This window comes from Prosopis cineraria, unplaced genomic scaffold (genome assembly GCF_029017545.1).
Source record: "Prosopis cineraria cultivar Desert tree isolate PC_DT_omini unplaced genomic scaffold, ASM2901754v1 PC8, whole genome shotgun sequence".
NCBI lineage: Eukaryota > Viridiplantae > Streptophyta > Magnoliopsida > Fabales > Fabaceae > Prosopis > Prosopis cineraria.
Genome location: NW_026555339.1, coordinates 1,014,511 through 1,035,009, shown reverse-complemented (window position 1 = coordinate 1,035,009; position 20,499 = coordinate 1,014,511). Strand labels below are relative to the sequence as shown.

The 20,499-nt window shown below is 37.6% G+C and overlaps 2 protein-coding genes across 7 annotated transcripts; both read right to left on the bottom strand.

Annotated features, from left to right (window-relative positions):
- Positions 1-384: 384 nt before the first annotated feature.
- LOC129317211 (uncharacterized) lies at positions 385-8,429 on the bottom strand. Of its 5 annotated transcripts, XM_054961581.1 has the most exons (9): positions 8,239-8,427; positions 7,956-8,086; positions 7,631-7,862; positions 7,387-7,466; positions 6,032-7,281; positions 3,675-4,017; positions 1,752-1,829; positions 1,515-1,594; positions 385-1,269 (listed from the first exon to the last, which is right to left on the bottom strand). In XM_054961581.1, exons 5-8 carry the CDS (start codon positions 6,439-6,441, stop codon positions 1,544-1,546), a joined length of 882 nt encoding a protein of 293 aa, XP_054817556.1. In that variant the 5' UTR covers positions 6,442-7,281; positions 7,387-7,466; positions 7,631-7,862; positions 7,956-8,086; positions 8,239-8,427; the 3' UTR covers positions 385-1,269; positions 1,515-1,543. The 5 variants fall into 5 exon arrangements, with proteins under 5 accessions (XP_054817556.1, XP_054817554.1, XP_054817555.1 ...); XM_054961579.1 differs by lacking the exons at positions 385-1,269; positions 1,515-1,594; positions 1,752-1,829 and adding an exon at positions 2,601-2,998 and having other exon boundaries at positions 6,032-6,454; positions 6,539-7,281; positions 8,239-8,429; XM_054961580.1 differs by lacking the exons at positions 385-1,269; positions 1,515-1,594; positions 1,752-1,829 and adding an exon at positions 2,601-2,998 and having other exon boundaries at positions 6,032-6,454; positions 6,547-7,281; positions 8,239-8,429.
- Positions 8,430-13,875: 5,446 nt separating this feature from the next.
- On the bottom strand, positions 13,876-19,090 carry LOC129318103 (vacuolar-processing enzyme-like). Of its 2 annotated transcripts, XM_054962662.1 has the most exons (10): positions 18,756-19,090; positions 18,091-18,255; positions 17,854-18,010; positions 17,004-17,089; positions 16,704-16,903; positions 16,429-16,477; positions 16,082-16,291; positions 14,808-15,014; positions 14,423-14,607; positions 13,876-14,169 (listed from the first exon to the last, which is right to left on the bottom strand). In XM_054962662.1, the coding sequence occupies exons 1-9, from the start codon at positions 18,981-18,983 to the stop codon at positions 14,425-14,427; spliced, it is 1,485 nt and encodes a 494-aa protein (XP_054818637.1). In that variant the 5' UTR covers positions 18,984-19,090; the 3' UTR covers positions 13,876-14,169; positions 14,423-14,424. The 2 variants fall into 2 exon arrangements, with proteins under 2 accessions (XP_054818637.1, XP_054818636.1); XM_054962661.1 differs by lacking the exon at positions 13,876-14,169 and having other exon boundaries at positions 14,190-14,607; positions 18,756-19,089.
- Between the last annotated feature and the right edge of the window lie 1,409 nt (positions 19,091-20,499).

Here is a 20,499-nt window from a genome sequence, read left to right as displayed (position 1 = left end):
CTGTATTCCTTTAATTTGTCAACATAGTCGAATGTCGCATGCATTTTTGATATCACTTTCAGTGCTCATCACTATGCGGACAATCAGGTTTGTTATAATTGCATTTTTATATTTTTTAATAATTTTTTTATTTTAACAAGTACAAAATTTTTAAAAAATGACCTTATTTTTATAGTAAAACAAAAATTGTTTGTTAAAAATTTTAAATCTAAATTGTTAAAATCAGTTTTAGACTGCTGGTGTTCTGGGATGTGAAAGAGTTAGATCATGAAGGATAGATTGTGTAGCCTGCTCTGACGAAACAAGAATCCCGGATATAGTAGCACATCTAAGGGTACGTTTGGCATGCAGGATTGAGCAAGTGAGATTGAGTTTGGAATTGGGTAATAACAAATTTGTATGTTTGGTAGGTTGGATTGATAAATTTATTCTCAAGCCCAATTTCATTTAGATGGGAATACCTAATACCTTCTCTCTTTTGGTATTGAAAAATCAATCTCAAGATTAAAACTTTCTAAACCAAATTGCCCCTTCACACCATACACTCCCGCCTCTACCTCTGCCATTGACAGTGACGCTGGCATCTCCACCTCTGCCATCCACGGTGGCACTGCCCCTTGCAGGCCATGCTGTGCCCAAGATTGAAGACAGTAGAGAGGTCTTCCCTCGACGATGCTGGTTCAAGTTTGGCATTAATGGTTTTAAATTCAAGTTTGCTAGATCTGAGCTTTTGTCTTCCTCCCACCGTCGAATTTCCACAATAAGTTACATGTTTGAATTCACCATTGCTAGGTTCTAAGCTCATCTAAATCTATTCATTCTCTTCCTCGTTCCCATCCGACCGTGCATTTCTTTTTCTCTGTCAATGATAAGAGCAGTGTGATGAAGAAAGAAGAGGAAGAAAACGATGAGAATGGGTGGCGGGCTGAGTTGTGCTGCCGTGATCGTTGTTTGGGGCAGAAGGAGAGTTACAATTTTTTTTTTCAAGGGACATATAATCTTTCCACAATTTATGTTTAATTGTGAATAAAATAAAAATAACTAATCCCCCTACAGTGAAACACGCGCAGAAGGCCCAAAAGCAACGTTTTCCACCTCTAGCTTACAATACATTCGTGTACCCCACAATTATTCGTGTATTGTTTGTTACATCAGCTCCTTGTTAAAGTGACCACTCCCTCTGCCCCCAAAAACCCCTCGCCCAATTACCATCCTTTTGAGTTACGTCACTGTTCATGCCTCCACAACATGATCTCCCAGGTTAAGCTCCTGCTGAAAATGACATGTTTAACAAAACTTAAAAAAAAAGAAAAAGAAAAAGAAAAAGAGTGAACAAAGCACAATTAGCGTGGAAGAAGGGCGCAGAGAAAGTAATTTGCATTTGATTTCATGGCACGCTCAAAAAGCCATTGCAACATTATTCACATCCTCATCCAACACACGCATGTTCAACTTCATCTTATCGTTTTATCATCAACAAAGTCCTCTTCCGAGCGCCAAGCCCATCCGACTACCTGACCGCCTGCCTCTTCACTGCATCCCCCTATTCAGAATCTGAGTCCATGGTGCCCATTGCTTTGAGCCCTCTTGGTCTCTACACATAACACACATTGCACTTCTTTAGTGACGGTTGGGGTAAAATTTCAGCAATTATTGACACAGCTGGATTGGTCAGAGGGGAAAGGACATGCAATAACTGCAAAAGAAGCCAGACATTTAGCATCCAGGAAATGGAAACTAAAACTAAATACCTTTTTCGAGATCTTCTTCTCCCTAACCTCATATCGCTCTAAGGTGAGGTCGCACAGCCATGCCCCTGGACTCACGAACTGCACAGATCCAAGTAGACCAAATATACAGCTCAATATCTCATCATCCAAGTTTTGCAATTGATTAAAGATTCCAACCCATTGGGGAATATGAATAAATCCAAAACTACAGACAGAATACTTCTTTAAAAGTACATGTAGAGAAGAAGTCGAATATGCCCCCAACACGCACAAAGGAGGTGGAAGAGAAAAGACAGGTCAGCCGCCCCGGCCCAGCCGGTGCCCCTTTTTTAATTTTGTCGGTTACTTCAATCATCTGACATTTAGGTTTTCATAACGACTTCATCACAACCGTCCACGTGGCCCAACCGGCAGCTCGCGCCCCCATCTCGCGGGATGAAAGCAATATGCTCACTTTCACTTTCCCAACATGTCTTGTATATTAAACACTTTATAAAAAATATAATATTATCTATTTTATAAGTTAATAATTAATAAAATTATTTTATTTTAAATTAAAATTCTCAAACTATCCTTTAAAAGTTAAAAAAATATATAAAAAATAATATTATAATATTTTTTTATTTTTTATCATTTACTTAAAGATTATATTTAAAAATTTTTTACTTTTATTTTTTATATTTTATTATATTGATATTAATAAAATTAATAAAAATAACTATAAATAGAAAGGGCAAGCAAGTGCTTTGTCTCCATGCCATGGTCATGTACAATTCTCCTACATCTTCAAACCTTTTCTTTTTCCCCCAGTGGAATTCACTTTATTCTTTTAATTTAAGACGTGAACTTTCATGCCAAAAAAACAAAAAAGGAGAGAGATTTAATTTTATTATGAAACACTATAATCAAAATTTATTGGGTGGTTTTCAATAAAATCAAGGGAAGAAAAAGACAAACTGCCAGGACGCCCAAGGTATATTACACAGCTGTCTGTCCGCAACTACATCAAGTGGCTTAGTGATCAGATCAGAACAGACACCAGAAAGGCCACCCAAGCAACGATTGAGTTCAATGGGGGCCCCACTATTGCCTACAATCCATTATCTTTCGTAATAATTCCGGAACGTAATATTTTATCAGATTTCCAGAGGCAAACGATTTTTCAGTACTAGCCTACGACAAAAGAAAGAATTTAATAACTCACGCACGCCACGAAAATTAAAATAAATAAGCTCCATCTCTATCTCCACTCTGATCCATAGGTTTTCCTGGGCAATCAAGGGTTGGAAAGGCCATCAATGAACCACTACCAGTTTTCACTCCAAAAACAACAAAAAACCACTACAAGTAACACAGCCAATTTTATTTTTTCCCAGGCCTTGTGGAGAACTCGTCAAATTTCAGTTTGCAAAGCCTAAAAATGTGTGTGTCTCCGTGTGTCTGTGTTACTGTGTGTGTGCGCGCGCGCGACCTCCAACATCAATGTTCCAGAAGGAAGCAAAGCTGTCGCACTGTGCCACTAGTTTTTCAGAGACTTAGCAACAAACCTTTGGTCACTGGTAAATGCAAAATGCAACATCCAGTTACTGCCGTAAAATTGTTTTGTACTTCTTGTTGGCCGCAAAAAAGTCCAAAACAACTATAGTGCTTATGCCCACAGTACAGGATAATTAAAATTCGAGCTGGGTAAATAATGGTACCCTTTCTGCGATTTTTTTTTTTGGTTTTTAAAAACTAGTTATTCTCAAGTCCCTAACTACCAAGAAAGCACAAGATCCAAATTCTAAAATGAAATCCATCATCTTTAAAATGAATCCATGGTTGATGAAATTTAAATTTTGAAATATTATATGACACAAACAAAAACTTCATCAAGAGGATATTGGACTGGAGCGAAAGAAGAAAGAAAAGAAAGGGCAGAGGGAAAAGGGTGGAGGAGCTTACATTGAGAGTGCGCTGGATGAATTTGGCCCGCTTCTTGGGTCTCTGAGGGAGCTTTGAACCCTTGATTGCCAGAAAATCTTCTTCCTTCTCCTTGTTGGTGAGGGCTATAACGAACTTCGGGGGCCAAACCGGAGGAGCGGCATCACCGCTGCCGGATGGCGAGCCGCCCTTCTTGCTATCGTGCGCGGTGTCGGAGGAGGCCGCGGACTTGTTATTGTCATGGTGGTGGTGGTTGTTGTTGTGATGGGACCCTCTCTTATCGTGCGCACCCCTGTCCGGGGACGCAATTCCCCTAACGCCCCCGTTGGTCTGGCCTCTCATAGCACTCGAACTCTCCGAGTTCCTGAATTAGAAAACACGCACCCCAATACCAGCAGATATTATATGTCCCTCTACCTTTGATAATCATATAACAAAATCACACGACAAATTTGGATTCAACATTGAGTCTCCGGGGGGGGGGGGGGAGAAAGGTGAAAAAGATTTTTTTTTTTGGTTTTTTAAAAAACAAAAAGTAAAAGGACAGGGGAAACCAACTGGAGAGTAGTAAAGTGACGAAATTGACCTCGGGACGGTCTAGATCGCTGGATTGGAGCAACTGGAATCTCGACGGGTTTTGCGTTAGAATATGGGGTGGGTCTTTTGGCTTCTTCGGGGACTTTACTATTTCAATTGCGTTTTAAACAAGGGGATCCTTCGTTTCCTTCCCTTCGTATCTCTCTCTCTATTTTTTTCCCTCTTTTAATATAATGAATTGATAGATAGATAGATCCATAGAGAGCTGTTTATATCGCAGGCAATAGACACAGAAAGGGGATTCCTGCAATGGGCACAGCAGGCATAACGGCCGTTGGATGGAGTTGCCTTTTGGATAAATAAAGGTTACGTGTCGAATGAGAGGGGCTTGCCGACCTCATCGGACGGCCATAAATGGGTGTCTTGCAGAAAAGGACATTTCCGGGGGGAAACACGTGGAAGGAGACATTTCCATTCCATGTTTCCAACGATTCTGATCATGGGCGGCCTGTTGAGAATAAAACTGGTGACAGAGTCTTTGCAACACGCCTCCCCGTGGCCATATGTTTCATCCATCCCATTAAGAGCAGCCCTAGGACTTCAATTTCGGCGACGTATCGGTGCAATCCAATCGGAAACCGCGACCCGAGTCTAAAATTTGATAGACAAAAAAAGGGCCGAAGATTCACCATCACATAGTAAGTTCCAATTAACCCTAAACCGTGAGATGAGAGGGTTGAAAGGATATGGTCCCAAAACACAGGCAAGCACCAAAGACATAGGCAAGGAATAGTGATCGTACCTCAAAAAACAACACGGCAAGGGCAGATTGGATCAGAGTTGATAGGCTACCTAACGAAGAGATTGAACTAGGACGCGAGAGAAAGAGAGACAGAGAAGGTAAGGGAATAATTTTTTTTGGGGGTAAGGACGGATCTCACGTACTAACCGGAAGTGATATCTCATATTCCACTTGGATGACACATTATCCGACTCATACTCAATTCTCATCCTAGTAGTATAAATTTATCTTCAACAGACACCTGCCAGACATTTCCCTCTCATCTCACTGCTGCTCCTGCAACTCCGGCACTTGCCACCTCTTTTTCATTTGAATAGGTAAATCCGCTATTTGAAATTGCTGTTAACATGTGAGATTTGCGAGGAAGGAATATGGTGGCCGACATGGACAGCACCATTATAAAAGCGGTGCCACAGCCGAGCAGTGTCCCTCATTATTCAACACATCTGCCCCCACCCCCTCCACTTCCCCTCCATCCCTCCATCATAAACGCTTCCTTTTTCTTCCCCTTCATTATATCATCTCACCATAACTAACTATTCCAATTGGATCTAACCAAATCTCCATCCATCACTTGAATCTTCCACCTATTTCTAGCCGTATTTTACTAATATCTCACATTCCGACCAATAAATCTTCGCTCTTTCTTTAAAACCAAAATACATACATACATACATACATACATACATACATATATATATATATATATATCATCAAATCAATATATAATGGTACTAACAAAAGAGAACCGAGTTCAACATCGTTGACGAGTCAACCACAGTAGCAAAACCCAGGTCGTGTGATGGACTTGAATGCAAACCGAACCTTGACCGACTCGGTTCCCTTGCAAACACTCCATTTCTTATAAATCCTTCCTCTTCACGCCACCTATTAAATACTCCTGACACATGCTAATCTTTTTTTATACAGGTGGCAAATCACGCCCACAAACCCTAATGATATATATATATATATATATGAATGTGTATTTCTTTTTCCATTATCCACGATCAAGAAAGATAACGAATTACGAATATACCTGAGAATTCGTGGAGGCGGCTGTTGCGGCGAAGATGACCGTTGACGGAGATTAGGATAGCGGTTGCTATGACTATGAGTGGTAGAAGCGGTTGCGGTATTAGGAATGGGAGGGGTGGAGTGATTTGGAGGATCCTTGACGACCCGGCGGTCCACCCGAACCGTCGTGCGATGAACCGTGGCGGAAGAGTCGTCTTTCACCTGAATCTTCATGCACCTCAGCCGCTTCCGGTTCCCCCACTGCAGCACAAAATCAGACGACGTCGTCGTGATGGTGGTCGCTGCCGCCTGTCTGATGGTATCAGAACTCCCCCTTAACAACAACGACGAAGCATCTGCTGCTGAAACCCAGCCTTTGTCTTTGGGATTGTTGTTAACGTTGTTGTTGCTCCTAAGTGTCTCTTTATCCATCTCCTTCCTGCACCTGTCGTCATTAATAGGTAAAGTTAAGGGGGTTAATTTTGGAATTACACAAACTATTATTTGTATCAAATTGGAATCCTGTAACCTCCCCACCACTAACGCCCCAACCCCTCCACACCCGGGCCTTCAAGCAATCACATTCATCGATCCTTTAACTCTGAATAGAGCATGGTACGGTCAAGATACCCTACCAAAACTTTTTTTAAAAAGAAAAAACCAACAACGATGGGAATCATGTGCGCTGGGAGCATCTTCTGTATCGCTGACAAGACGGGGGATCAAATTTATGAGACGGAGAACCTGAGATTATGAAAATCTTTCGGCATCCAAAATAATTCAAAATCCAAATCTTTCCTTAAGGGGGGAGTATGGCCACATTTGGACAGGAAAGACAATGTAGAGTATAAAGAAATGCAAGACGACATGAATTCAACGCTCCTCTCGGGCAAGAAACACCCCAGAATCAGCCCTCCGTTCTCTGTCCATCATTGCATCGGCTCGCTTGAAACCTTGAATTGTGACGATTGAGATTCCCTAAAGACTTGAAACCAAAATCAAGAGTCATTGAGAAAGGATAAAGAAAAAAGAGGACATAAATTTAGGGCTAGGCCTCAATCAACCATTGTAGCACCACGATGTGAAAACATAAATCGCGTGTGAGAGTGAAAGATGGAAAATTCAACTGGCTCTCCATCATTCAAGAAACTGAAAGACAAAAGGCGAATCCCATCACCGAACAAGAATCGGGAAAATTAATATGAGCCTGCTCGAGTAACAGAAGATTAACGGCAGCGCCAAACAGCCGGCGTTGGAGGGAGTACCCAAATCCTTGAAAGCATATGCGAAAGAAAGGAGCATCCAAATTGTTATAGGAGGAGAGAGATCAGGAAAGCAATCACAGGACGAGACAGAGCCAAAGAATTAATGCATTACCAGAAAACTTCGACTCTGCAAGCGATCAATTTCTGCTCGGGCAATTGCACGCAGAAGAAAGGAGCCGATTTTTCAATATCCTGCGAGAAATCATCGAGAAGAAAGAACTCAGAGCAGCGTAAAAGCTATCGACCATAGCAGAATGGGATCAACCACTGAGGCGAAGAGCAGCAAATCAGCAGCCAGATTTCAATTAAATCAATTCCTGACTTCTGATTTTTAAGAAAGTATGTTATCCCCTCACCTCAATCAATCTGATTCAGCTAAAATCCGCTACCCAGGATGCACGAAAAAGTTCGCCGCTTTCAGTTCACAGGCCTTGATTAATGCAAAGCTATTGCGAAAATCCAACTAATGATGACATTCTCAGTTTAAATCCGCGACTCCGGTTAAACTTAGCAAGCGACGGTCCTTCCAGTAATCTGCCGGACAGTTTCTAGTTGAATAGTCCGCCTTAGCTTTCCTGGAAAATGCGTCTGTAGATGACGAAAACACAGAAATAACTAAGTTTAGATGTCAAATAACAAAAACAGAAAGAGGATGAAGCTCTGGCTTGATTAATTCCCAACCTCCAGAATTGGCGATTCTCAAGAGTCACCTATGCATCACAATGAACGAATGGAATCTCCAGAACAGCTAGAGGAATAAATAAAATCGATTTCTGGCAAATTCGCCAATTCCAAATGCTATTGGCATGCACCTGTCGACAAAAATGAGCCAAAAACATATTTCAGTCAATAATTCGAATTGGCCACAAATTTGAGATTCTGCTCCATGAGAGACAGGGAAGAAAAACAGAAATAGAAATTGAGCTTATCGCTCAATATAGAACCTTTTTCTACAATTACATACATATATCTTGGAAGAAGCCCCAGATCCTTGACATTCACCGTTCTATTATCAAATTTTGTATCCTAAATCCCCGTTTGATTTGACGGATAATGGGGAATGGAACAAGAAATCTGTCGAAGATGATAGAGAGACGGAAGAAGAGTACAGGGAGCTTCTTCTTCTTCTTCTTCTTCTTCTTCTTCTAAAACGAAATGCAGAGCTTTTCTTGTACGAGGCTTTTTTATATACGTGGTGTGCTACTCTCCTTCACACCAACCGTCCCCTCCGAGAATTGATGACCGCTCATCAAGAATCAGACGGCAGTCGTTTATCCTCCCTTAAACTTTGCAAAGGTCACCACCCATGACGTGTTAACCCCGTTACGAGTTCTCTGCGTTGCCCCCTTCGCCGTTAAATCACATCTCACATCGTGAGCCCCGTTTAGCGAGATGAGATTCAGATATTAATTCCCCTAAATATAATGGCTTTTTGTTTTATTTTTTAGAATATAATGTTTTACTTAATATCCCATCATTTTTTCTGTAAAAGACATATACTGCCCTGATTTCTTAACTGAACTTTGAAAAGGTATAATTTCCAATTTTCTTTGCGTCTTCTACCAAAAAAAAAAATCATTGGATTTTTCTAATAAAATATTTAGATTAACTGATTCTAAATGGTCAAGTGTCGCAATAGATCTCATAGCTCAAAAGGCGTTATAAAAGTATTATATAATATATAATTACCCGCCAACGAAACTTTTGCATTGATAAATGTGATTTAAATTGACAGCCTGGCCATGTATGAGTTGCATCCTCAATGGCTGAACTTTTTTTTTTTTTGGGATGAGAGGCATACTAATTTTCATGCTCTCATTTTTACATACATATGTATTTTTCGGCTGAAAAAAACATATAAATATATTCTAGCTTAGTTTGCTCTAGTAATGGTTGCAACAATGGGTCTCTCTCCTGGCGTTTTTTTTTTTTTTCAATGGAAACTCCTCATCAAGGCCGTGTGAACTGTTTGGCCAATGTGACAATCACCTTAGGCCTCCAAAAATATTTATCTATGTTCTATAAAATTAGTCATTATTTTTCCCATTATGTATTAATATTAATTATATACTTTTATTTGAAAACGGGAGTTTTGCTTAAAAACAAAAAACACCAGTTATGATTTCAAATATCCACCGTATCATGTGTGTTTGTTTTTCTTTTTTTTCTTTTTATTTGAAATTGTGATTTTTTTGCTTTTTTATAGGATTTTGAGGTGGCAAAAATGTTAAATAAAAAATTTGAATCTAGTTTTAATCAATTGAAAAAATAATATGAAAATAGATTAATTATAAGGGGTTTTCATAGATACCATTCATGTTATAGGACCAAATCAAGCAAACAATTCAACATTTATTATATTTTATATTATAGTTGATTTATTATATTTGTCAAGAATATATCACTGTATATCAATAATAAACCCCTTACAAATTTTTACATTTTTAATGATAAACTATTTTTATATCAACAATAAACTTTTTATATATATCAATATAAACTTGTTATACTTTTAAAGTCTTGAAAATTTCGTCCATATTTCTTGGACACAATTTTTTTGAATTGGTGAACTAATTTATTCTAATTATAATATATTAGGCCTCTTGAATAATTTTGTTTTAGAGCCCAAAATTTCTTTACATGGCCCAGCTCATCATGGTAGAGTAAGGTTTAGTGAATCATTTTGATTAATTGAAGAGTTATAAACATTAAACTTAAATCTAGTAACTATATATTGACGACATCATTAAATCATGGCTGTCTGTAATTCCATCGCGATTTTAACTTCGATTTTTAATAAATGACAAGATAAATAAATTAATAATATCTGTTCAAATTATATCAGATATCCAATAAAAATATTACATTATCTTGATTTTTTTAAAATATACAAAGTAACTTCTATCGATAAAAATATGTAAAGATGCGCTCATTAGAAAATAAAGTTCATAAATTTAGTTCACGTAAAATTTAAAGTGATTACTTTATATTCATCAATTACATGTCCAGTATTCGTCATGACATGTAATAAATACAGGACTATATGAATTTAAGGTCTCTCTTAAGTTTAAAGGAAATGACTATAAATTTTAAAAAAATATGTTAAAAAAAAAAGCATGCAATTTGAAATTCTGAACTCTTGAAAGAAAAAAGGTCATCAAAAAAAAAAACTAAATACTTTAAACATGTGCATGATTTTGTTTTTGGGTAAGTAGCATGACTTTTTGTTTACTATAGAACCAATCCAAATAAAAATTTGCTAGAAGGGCCAATTTCACATATCACTAGAATATTAGTGCTATCAGTAGTACTCATTGAAAAATGAGTAAAATAGAAAATTTGGCCATGTAATGTTTTTTTCAAGAACATTTGATAGCTTAAACTATCAGATGGTGTGAAATAAATCATGAGCTTTCAAAAACAGAGCATCTAGTAATCCACTGCTAGCTTCAGTGGACGGACATTATGAGGGATTCACAATGACACATAACACTCCATGGACACTTCACATCAGTATATGTAAATGTGTAAATTTAGCTACAAACTATTTTTTGAGGAGTATTAGGTAGCATCTACTATAAAAAACAGATCATCCAATATCTTTCTATCAATTTTGACTAAACATCATTTTTTCATATTTACGAGACTCACAACATATTAATTTCTCTAATTTTCTTGTCCTCGTTCTCAATCTTAATTCGAAAAGAAGAGGTTCAAAAAGTTTTCATCTAAAGGCATTCACGAGAACGATGTCAATGAAGTAGAAATTTGATTTTACTGCTCATGGAAGAAACTTGATTATAGCTTAATTTAGTCATGAATTATTTTTTCTACTTTATTGGCATCACTTTCGTGAATGTTTTTAGATAAAAACTCTTTGAACTTCTTTTTAGGCTGAAACTGCGAACGAAAGCAAGAAAATTAGAGAAAGTGATGCATCGTGGGTCTCATAAGTCTGAAAATAAATGATGTTTGGTCAAAATTGATATGAAAATGTTAGATGGTCCCTTTTTTATAGTAGAGGCTACTTAATACTTCTCAAAAAATAATTCATGACTGAATTTGCACCTTTACTATGCTGACGTGGAGTGTCACATGTCATTGTGGATCCCACATAATGTCCTTCAACTTAAGTTAACAATAGGCTATTGGATGTTCTATTTTTTAAATTTTATTATTTATTTCGCATCATCTAATAGTTTAGGCTACTAAATGCTCATAGACAAATAACAGGTGATCAAATTTGCACCCTTGCCCTTGAAAAAAAATAGAAAAATGAATGTTACTAGCACACGTAAGATATGTAATATGGTGTTCCGAAGTTCATACGTAGAAGGCCCATGTAAGATGTTTATATGTATTGTATCAGTCTAAATACATTATTTTGGTTAATCATCATCATGGAAATTTCAACGACATTAATTAATAATGGATATGCAACTCTGATGGCTCTGATATATTGATAATAGGAATCAATATTTCTAAAATCAAACATTTGAAAAGATAACTTACTTTGTCTGCAGTGTTCTTGTCCCTATAATCAGAAATTGAACAAAAAAAAAAGCCTCATTTGTTATGAACTATAGATTATCAATGGAACTAAAGCGAAGAGGAAATTTTATAAAAATTTAGAAAAACAATTGTGTGAACCAAGAGGAAAAAAATTAGTAAAGAATTTGTAGTAAATATAAATATAGATAAACTATAAAAAAAACTAAAAAAATCCATGAGAATCAATGTGTAAAAAGAAATTTTTTTTGTTTTTGATTTTGGTGGACTTTCAAGATTTATTGATGATTTCTTGAAAAGTCGTCTACTTCATTGATGAAACAATGGAAAAACTTACTTGTCTGGCTTTATTTCCTTTTGTAGTGTTTGGTTCAATAAGGAGGTGTGAGATTTGCCATTCTCCCTTTTAAGAAACGAGAGGTGAGAAGAGAGAGGTGAGAAGAGAAGTATTTATAAAGAGGAGAGGGAGGGAGGGATTTAAATAATCCTTTTGAACCCTCTCAACTTAGAAAGAAAGGTTTGGAAGCGGCCATCCACTTTGTTTTAAATAAATAAGGAAAAGGAAACACCTCCTTCACTTTTATGATTGAGAGGCAATTCATTAAAGGTGCATTTGGATGGATGGATTTTGGTTAGGATTTTGAATTTTGAACCTCATATTGAAAATTCATAAATTATAAATCCTTATTTTGGATGATATAAAAAATCTTGAATTGTAAAATTAAAATTCTTTGTTTGAATTTTAAGTAAAACTCCAAATATCAAATTTTATATTTGAATCTAAAGGCAACTTAGATGACGTTGCTAGCCGTATTTTAGTCAAAGTCAATGGTTCAGTCCTAATAAGGAGTGGTAGCCAAGTCTTGGTCAACTTGAATGCCTGCACTCGAACAATATCAATGGTCTACTCTCGACTAATAGCTACAATTCAATCTCAATTAACATCAGCGGATCGATCCTAGTCAAAGCTAACGGTCTGGTCTCGATTAGTGGCAACGGATCAGTCTTGATCAACTTCTATAGTCCAATCTTAAAAACATCGATGGACCAATCCCAATCATTGGTAGTGATCTAGTCCCAGTCGACGTTGGCAATCTAGTCTTGATTAGTGTTGATGATCTAGCCCTAATAAAAATTGATTGTATGATCTTAATCAATAGTAACAGCTCAATCTCAATCAAAGTCAGCAATCTGATCTTATAAGCATTGGTGGACCAATCTCAATTAAAGGTGGTGGTCCCATTTGGTCGACGTCGAATGTCTGTTCTTGGTAGGCACTGACAGTCCCATCCCCATCAAAGTTGACAATTTGATCCTTGTTACTGCTGTTGATTAGTCCTAGTTGAAGTCATTCATCCGATCCCTGTCAGCGCTGTTGGTTTGGTATTAGTTGGTGTTGGTGACCCAATCCTTATCATTGGTTGCAGTCCAATAGAAGTCAGCACTAGCAATCTGATCCCAATTGGAGCAAGCAATCAAGTCCCCATCATTAGCTGTAATTCAATCGCAATTAGCACCGGCACTCCAATCCAGGTTAGAGCAAAGCAGTCTGATTCTTATTGACAATTGCAGTCCAATTGCGATCAACTCTAATAGTTCAACCTTAATCATCAGCAATGATCTAGTCCTAATTAGCATTAGCAATCTAGTCCTAGATGATAGATGGGACAGGTATCAATTTCCATCAGCAATTAGTCCTATTAACGGAGGTTCGGTTACTTATAAACAATGAATTAGCATAGGATAATGACAACAATATGAGAGTTGTGGATTAATCCTAGATGACAACAACAAAATATTCTTGATTAACGGTAGCATTTTACACCAAACAATAAAGGGGGCCAGATTGTGGAGGTGAGTTGGTGATCATAAACTATTCCCAAGTGGTGACGGTAGTAGACTGACACTGGTTTATAGGTGACAGGCTGGCATCAAATGATAACAGTGAACCAACACCAGATAATAACAGTGGACCAACACTGAATGACGACAGTGGCAATAGACCAGCAATGGGTAGCAGCTTAAGGTGATTGAAAGTAAATTAAAATTCAAAATTCCTAATATATAAAAGGAATTTTAAATTACGAAGAAATTATATTTAACAATGGTCAAATCCATGAATTTTCATTGATCAAAATAATAAATTTGATACAAATTCAAATTTAAATTCAAATACATCTAAACATAACATAAAATTATCCCCTTCACTCTCCAAGCAAACAAATCCTAAAGATTTGGCGCAGGAATCAGAGTCTTGCATTTCAAACAAATGGTCATAAGAATACATGACTCTTTCCATTCCCATTGGTATTTCCGTTCAACCACACGTGGCCTTACTGTTATCACATCACACTTTCGACTTCGAAGGACCTTATCCTTGATTCTGCTGCAAAATACACGATTCCGTAGAATTTAATTGCTTTTCTTGCAATGATAGAAACAAATCTAGCATCATAATCGTCATACAATAGCGACAGTTCACAATTACAATACCAGCAATACCCCCACTGATCAATTATATTTACAGAGATAGCATGAGGCCTTGTGAGCACTGAGCACCATATATAGATATATACAGCTATGAGACATATAAACAGCATTTATGCATTGATCTTCCAGGGCGCAGCTCAGTCTCCTACCATTATGCACTGAAACCCTTGTGCAGAGAACTCCAGGGAGTGGAGGGAACACTGACGCATGCCTGTGCCGAGGCCTCCGCCATTTGCTCATTCTGTATTCCTGCGTTACAGATGTTTGCAAAAGACCTCATGTGCTTCATCCCATACTGGGACAGGGATCCACAATATGTCTCAAATGTCCTGACCTGCACCAGATTTGCAATTCCTTAAGAAATTCTCTTGAATCAAAGTGGAAACAAGATTATTTACTGCAATCAAGAACCGTAAGCTAAGCCTGTGCTCAACCATATTTATGGGAAAACAACACTGTTGGAATCCCGCTAAGGTCTAATATTGTCAATCATGCGAACAATAAATTTAAAATGAAACAAAAATTCAATAGTACCATCATTTTCAAGCAGTTCCAGTCATCAACAAGTGGTTGCCCAGCAGATCGAGGAGTGTTGAGCACTTCTGGACCCTTCTCAATGCCAAATAACAGCTTTCCAATAAGTTTCACGCTGTTGTCTAAATGCATTCTGTGAGACATAGCTTCCACAACTTGTTTCTGAGCTTCAACTTTCCTAGGAGAACCCTCAGGAGCTTTGCGGTACTGGCACAGAACATAGAATATGAAGTCACCAAGATAAAATTTGAGAAAAAGGGGAGGAGTCAGACATTAAAATCAGAGTGCTGGCAGAAAGCAGCCCTCGTTTCTTTATAGTTTCTGGCTTTCTACGTTAAGTCAGTGCCTGCGTTATGGCAACTCGCTTACATTACTTACACGCATGAACACTCATTCTACTACTACCGACATATCCAAGTGCTTTCTGATTTCTGAAGACTTTCATTTCACGCGACACGTGACCCTGACTCCGTTCTATATCACCTTATATCTGGCTAACAAATGTTCTGAATCCAAATGATTTGAAATCTGCATATCTCGTATTCAGTGCATCTGAGAGGTTTTCCCCACTAATTATATCCTCATGGACACAGTCATCCCTAATCCTCCAGTCATTTCTAATGTTCAATTCAATTAAAAGATTTTTGTGATCATTAATTATGAAATTTATCCTAACAATTTACATGCCACTCAAAGTCATGAGTTAGGTAGCAAAATTTCAATAAGGACATAATTAAGAAATTATTTATAAAATTCTCTGTTCTCATGCTAATGTGCTGTATAGCATTCCTGCACAAAAGTCAAAACCGATCAACATCCAGTCAGTTCTCTAAACCAGATATTTAATTATATTTTAGCAACTTATCCCGTTGGGATAATAACTTCTGTCTCGAGCCTCCATTTTCTAAACATGAATTTTACCTAGGCAAGTTTTGTTTCAGCAACTTCTGTTTTAAACTTCTTATGCTGCTTTAATTTAATTGTTAACATCAACTCCATTTTACTTATGTTTATCTTCACCAGGTATGCACTTCATAAATCAGAAGTTTCCACCTGCTTTGATTGGTGTTGAGGCTTATGGATTTTATTTGACATTTTTTTTGTAATGGTTCGTAGGAAGATACACTTAATGACTTATGCAAGCACTTGACAATTGTCTCTTGTTTATTAGATTAATTATATTATTCCGTCCAGGTTAAATTGTTACATACCCTGTGCATCATACAGAAAGGAATTCCTAGTTTTAATCAAATGATGTTGCAAGAACAGGATACCTTATCCCAAAAATGGATGAGATCAGCATCACGTTGGTTGACTGCTTTTGTAGGTGGCCTCAAGGAGTTTTCATCCACGAAAGTGAAATTATCATTAGCAGGGTTAGTTCCCAAATACAGTACGAGATTATTCTTGCTAATCCCTACATCCCCATATTGCATCACGTGAGAGCCGTAGACGGAATTTCCATTCATTGTCCTTCTTTTAACCTGCGCAAGCACAGTGGAATATAAAAGGCATCCATCACGCAAAGTAACACATTCAACATGTCTTAAATCCACAAAATTAAACCAGGAATTCAAAAAATACTATATATAAACTTTCCATGTTAGTAATAGAATCTTACCAGTTCATACTGTTGATGCAATGTTTCCGTTCGCAAATTGTGAATGTCACTGCTCAGGAGTTTAGAAAACCAAAATTAGCATACATGAACTTCATACTTAAATTAAATGGTGATTGCCTGAGTGTAATATATAGCCTCAAATTGGCGTGACATGATCAAGTTAAGCACTCCATAATTCTACATAGGAAATCTTTCCTAATCAAGTGTGATATTAACATAATACTTACAATTTTATTAAAAAAACACAATACTTATAGTAGAAATTACGATCCTACCTGTCTTCCATCCAGGCAACACTGTACAGGTCACCTAAGCAAGTTTCATATTCTGGGGGAGGACTAGGATACTCCCCAGGGCAGTAAGTTCCCCAACTGCTTTCATCTGCATTTGAAGCTGTTGTAGCATAAATATTCAAACCTTCAGGAAGAAGACCTTCAAAGATACTCCCAGATTCACAAGCCTCGAGGTAAAATACCTGCATCACCGTTATAAAAATACAAAGCATTAGTTCTTAGCTTGAATAAATTACGGTACAATAGTAGCAGATAATTGTTTACCAATTAACAGAAACTTACTAGGCTTTTATACCCTCCAGAAGCATGCTTCTTTTTCAAAACTTCAATAAGATCATTTGCATATAAGTAAGGACTAGTAGGCATCCCTGAAATCCAACCCCAAAAAATTAATCAAGATGTAAAAAGCATCCAGGAAAATGGTGAATAAATATATAATAATGAACTAAGATTAAAACCTAAAGTAACTACCAAGCATGATTATCATTTTAATACTCAGCAATATAAACATTACGAAATGGTGCATTAGATATGATGAATGTAACTTCTTAGCTGGTTAGAATTTATTTAAATAACGTTAGAACATTAGATACCTTAAAATCAGTTAATTTATTGCCCACAAAAAGAATATGATGTCCGGCTATGGCGCATAAAACTAAGTTACTCAATTCATCTCCCCCTCTATTGTTAAGGAATCATAGCAGCGTAATATAATTCATATTGAGCACATAAGATGCCTTAGAGATCTGAAATGAGATTGTGATATATTTCATCCTTAATATAAATACTTCAAGATACATAATTTATCTGTTGATGTTTTTGGTTGGTTTGGCATATTCAAACAAACTTGATACAGTTTTGATTGTAAGATGCCAAGAGCTACTGAACACAAGTTCCTGTTAAAAACAACCATCAGAAATGCTTAGGTTTCCTGGTTTCAAGATTTTCATCATGCTCAGGCGTAGTCAAACAACAAAACAAACAACCAGACAGACAACTATGGTCTATGGGTGGTACAATTTGTCAGAAAAAACATGAAATACAGTGCCTGTGCTATGTTGAAATGCTTATAAATAACACATGGTTCATGATTTTCATTAAAGTTTCCATGAAAAGATCCGGAAATACTAACCAAGCACTCCTGGGCCACCATGATCGGTGTAGTATATAAATATATGGTCATTGGGACCACTATCCACAACCTTCCCACTGCCACCAGTAAGAGCTGACTTATTTCCAAGTATAACAGCGAAAAAATTATTAACAGTAACATCTTCACCAGTGTAATCCTGCAACAATAAACTCCAATATGATATATGATTATAGAGTTTAATATAGACAACGAAAACTAGAATGCGAGATAACAGACCTTTGGAACTCCTTTATAAACATCACCCCCATCTGGACTGTTAATGATAATTCCAGGCCTTGGATTCTCTTCGTTGAAAGCAATATCATCGTACATAAGCACAATAATATTTTCTTCTTTCAGGCCACCTTTCCTCAGAAGTTGATACGCATGACAAACATCCGACTGATACAAATAACAAATGTTTAGGACACAATTAGTGTTAATCAAACAATAGAGCTACAAACATAATCTAGACAATCCTAAAGAGAATGGAATTTTAAATACTCTTGCGATTTTATATAGGCAACAACATGTTAAATCTTCTATTTTTCTCTCCCTGGAAATTTAATGCCAGATCGATTGTCGAAAATACCGAGAAATAATAATATTTCAGGATAACACAATTGTTTTCTGTACAAGACAGCCATCAACCTTAAGCAAACATCTTTTCGTATAGTTTTTGCATACACTCAGCAGATAACAAAATATGAACAAGGTGTATGGATTAGTTCATCGCCCATCTTGATTTTCGGGTAAAAGTCTGCTTTGAAATCAAACAATTGCTGCCGATAACCAATAGGAAGATTTAAATGATAAACCGCAGCTTAGATATGAATTTTGTTCAGCCAAAAATAAAAACAGAGAGTAGTTTCAACAGAATAATCGAGGGCAAGACGTATGACCTGGTGCCTGTAATTCCAGTAGCCGCTGGAACCAGCGATCAAAACAGCCCACTTCGTTCCCTCGGTCTCGGCGTTTCGGTTCCCCTCCTCCGTGCGACCTCGGCGGAAGAACGTCGTAACTTCCGAAGGCAACCGGATAATGCCTCCATCGAGGTCTCGACCAGCAAAAGCCGCACCGGAGAGGGATGCGACGAGGAAGACGATGAGGGAAGATGAAAAGAAATTCATGGCAAAGAATCAGGCAGAAAGGCAGAGGAAGGCAAAGGAAAGAAGGTTTGGTGAAGGCAATAAATAGTATTCTAATCTAACAACGAGAGTGCGTTGCAGGTTGGGCTTAGAGGCTGGGGTATTTTATAATTGGTCACATTTTGGGACTTTCCCGCAACTTGAATGGCCCACGTCGGCTCGCTTTCTTCGCCTGCCAGCGTAATTTGACGACGAAGTTACCGCTGATGCGTACTCCTCATCTCAGTGTTGGCTATTTGCAATGCTTGGACGTTTGAACTTTGAAATTAGTTGGGCACAGGAACGAATCACCGAATTATTGGATCGTTTTTGGTCCCACCTAATCAGCCGCCCCACATACATTTTCTGCGGAAGGAATCTTTATTTCTGCGCCCGAGAAAAATAAAAAAAAAATAATGGAATCTAAATTTGTCCACTAACATGAATCTACTTGATACACGAATTTCTTCCTTACGCAATCGACATGGACACGCCGTGGCCAATGACATAAAAATAATTTTGATGTCTTTTCGTTGATCTTGACAGGCCCGTGAGACTGGGAGCATCGCCCGCTTTCCTTGTAATTTCACAGAATGGCCTGCCCCCTCCATTTTTCCATGATTGGCTCCCTTGAGGTGTGTGTCATCTTTCACATTATTGTCATCATCCATCGTCAATAGTTGATCCAGGATAATTGGCAGCAAACTTTGTGTTATGCATATTTTTTATTCACAATAATCGTCCAAATAATCAAATATTGGCCTTACCTCTGGTTACTATTATCGACAAGTACCGACCGTGGGTGAATAGATCGTGTATTATAACGTATAAAATATCATGATACCTAAAATTAACAATGTTGATAAAATAAACTACGCGCATACTCTCGCTCTTTCATGTTACTTCATTGTTCTATTTTTCGAAAAATGTTGCTTCACTATTAATTGCGTCACAATATGGTTCGAGAAAGATCTGAAATGCCCAGAAGAAAGAGTTACCCTTCTTTTGTGTCTCTTCCTAAGAGGCCCCATGTTGATTTGAGATAACGTGAGCAACTTGCTCTTGTCCACTTGGAAAATCATGTCTCTGGCAACGACGTTGGCTTGGACCATAAGAAAATATGAAAACAACAGGATGGATTTTTTCTTTTAAAAAAATGAAACAGGGTAGACGTATCATTCAGTGGACAGGTGAAGTGGTGATAAATTGTAGATGGCAGTGTAACAAGAGGAGTGATTTTTGACTAACACCAGAAAATACATGATAGTAGGAGAAAGTTGATGCGTGCTGGAATCTCTTTGACACTGACAAGTGGCACGGAGACCAGCAAACAATCTTGCACATCAAGATTGGCCGAAGAACAACGCTTTCGGCCAGGCGTCAATATTGCTGGGCCTAGCCCAGTCAGCGTGAGAACGGAATCTTGCTTCAATAGCTATCAGACGTCCTCTGTCATCCTTTGCTTTCTCCCCAAAGAATCTTTCTTTTTCAGTTTTTTTAGGTAACCATAGCATCTCGG

Coding starts and splice junctions, on each gene's coding strand:
- LOC129318103 (XM_054962662.1), bottom strand. CDS start 18,983: ATGAATTTCTTTTCATCTTCCCTCATCGTCTTCCTCGTCGCATCCCTC. Junction 18,011..18,090: donor TTTATAAAGGAGTTCCAAAG/GTCTGTTATCTC, acceptor TTATTGTTGCAG/GATTACACTGGTGAAGATGT. Junction 16,904..17,003: donor CTGGAGGGTATAAAAGCCTA/GTAAGTTTCTGT, acceptor ACGGTGATGCAG/GTATTTTACCTCGAGGCTTG.
- LOC129317211 (XM_054961577.1), bottom strand. CDS start 6,441: ATGGATAAAGAGACACTTAGGAGCAACAACAACGTTAACAACAATCCC. Junction 4,018..6,031: donor CCGCCTCCACGAATTCTCAG/GTATATTCGTAA, acceptor TTTCTAATTCAG/GAACTCGGAGAGTTCGAGTG. Junction 2,999..3,674: donor TCATCCAGCGCACTCTCAAT/GTAAGCTCCTCC, acceptor TTGATTGCCCAG/GAAAACCTATGGATCAGAGT.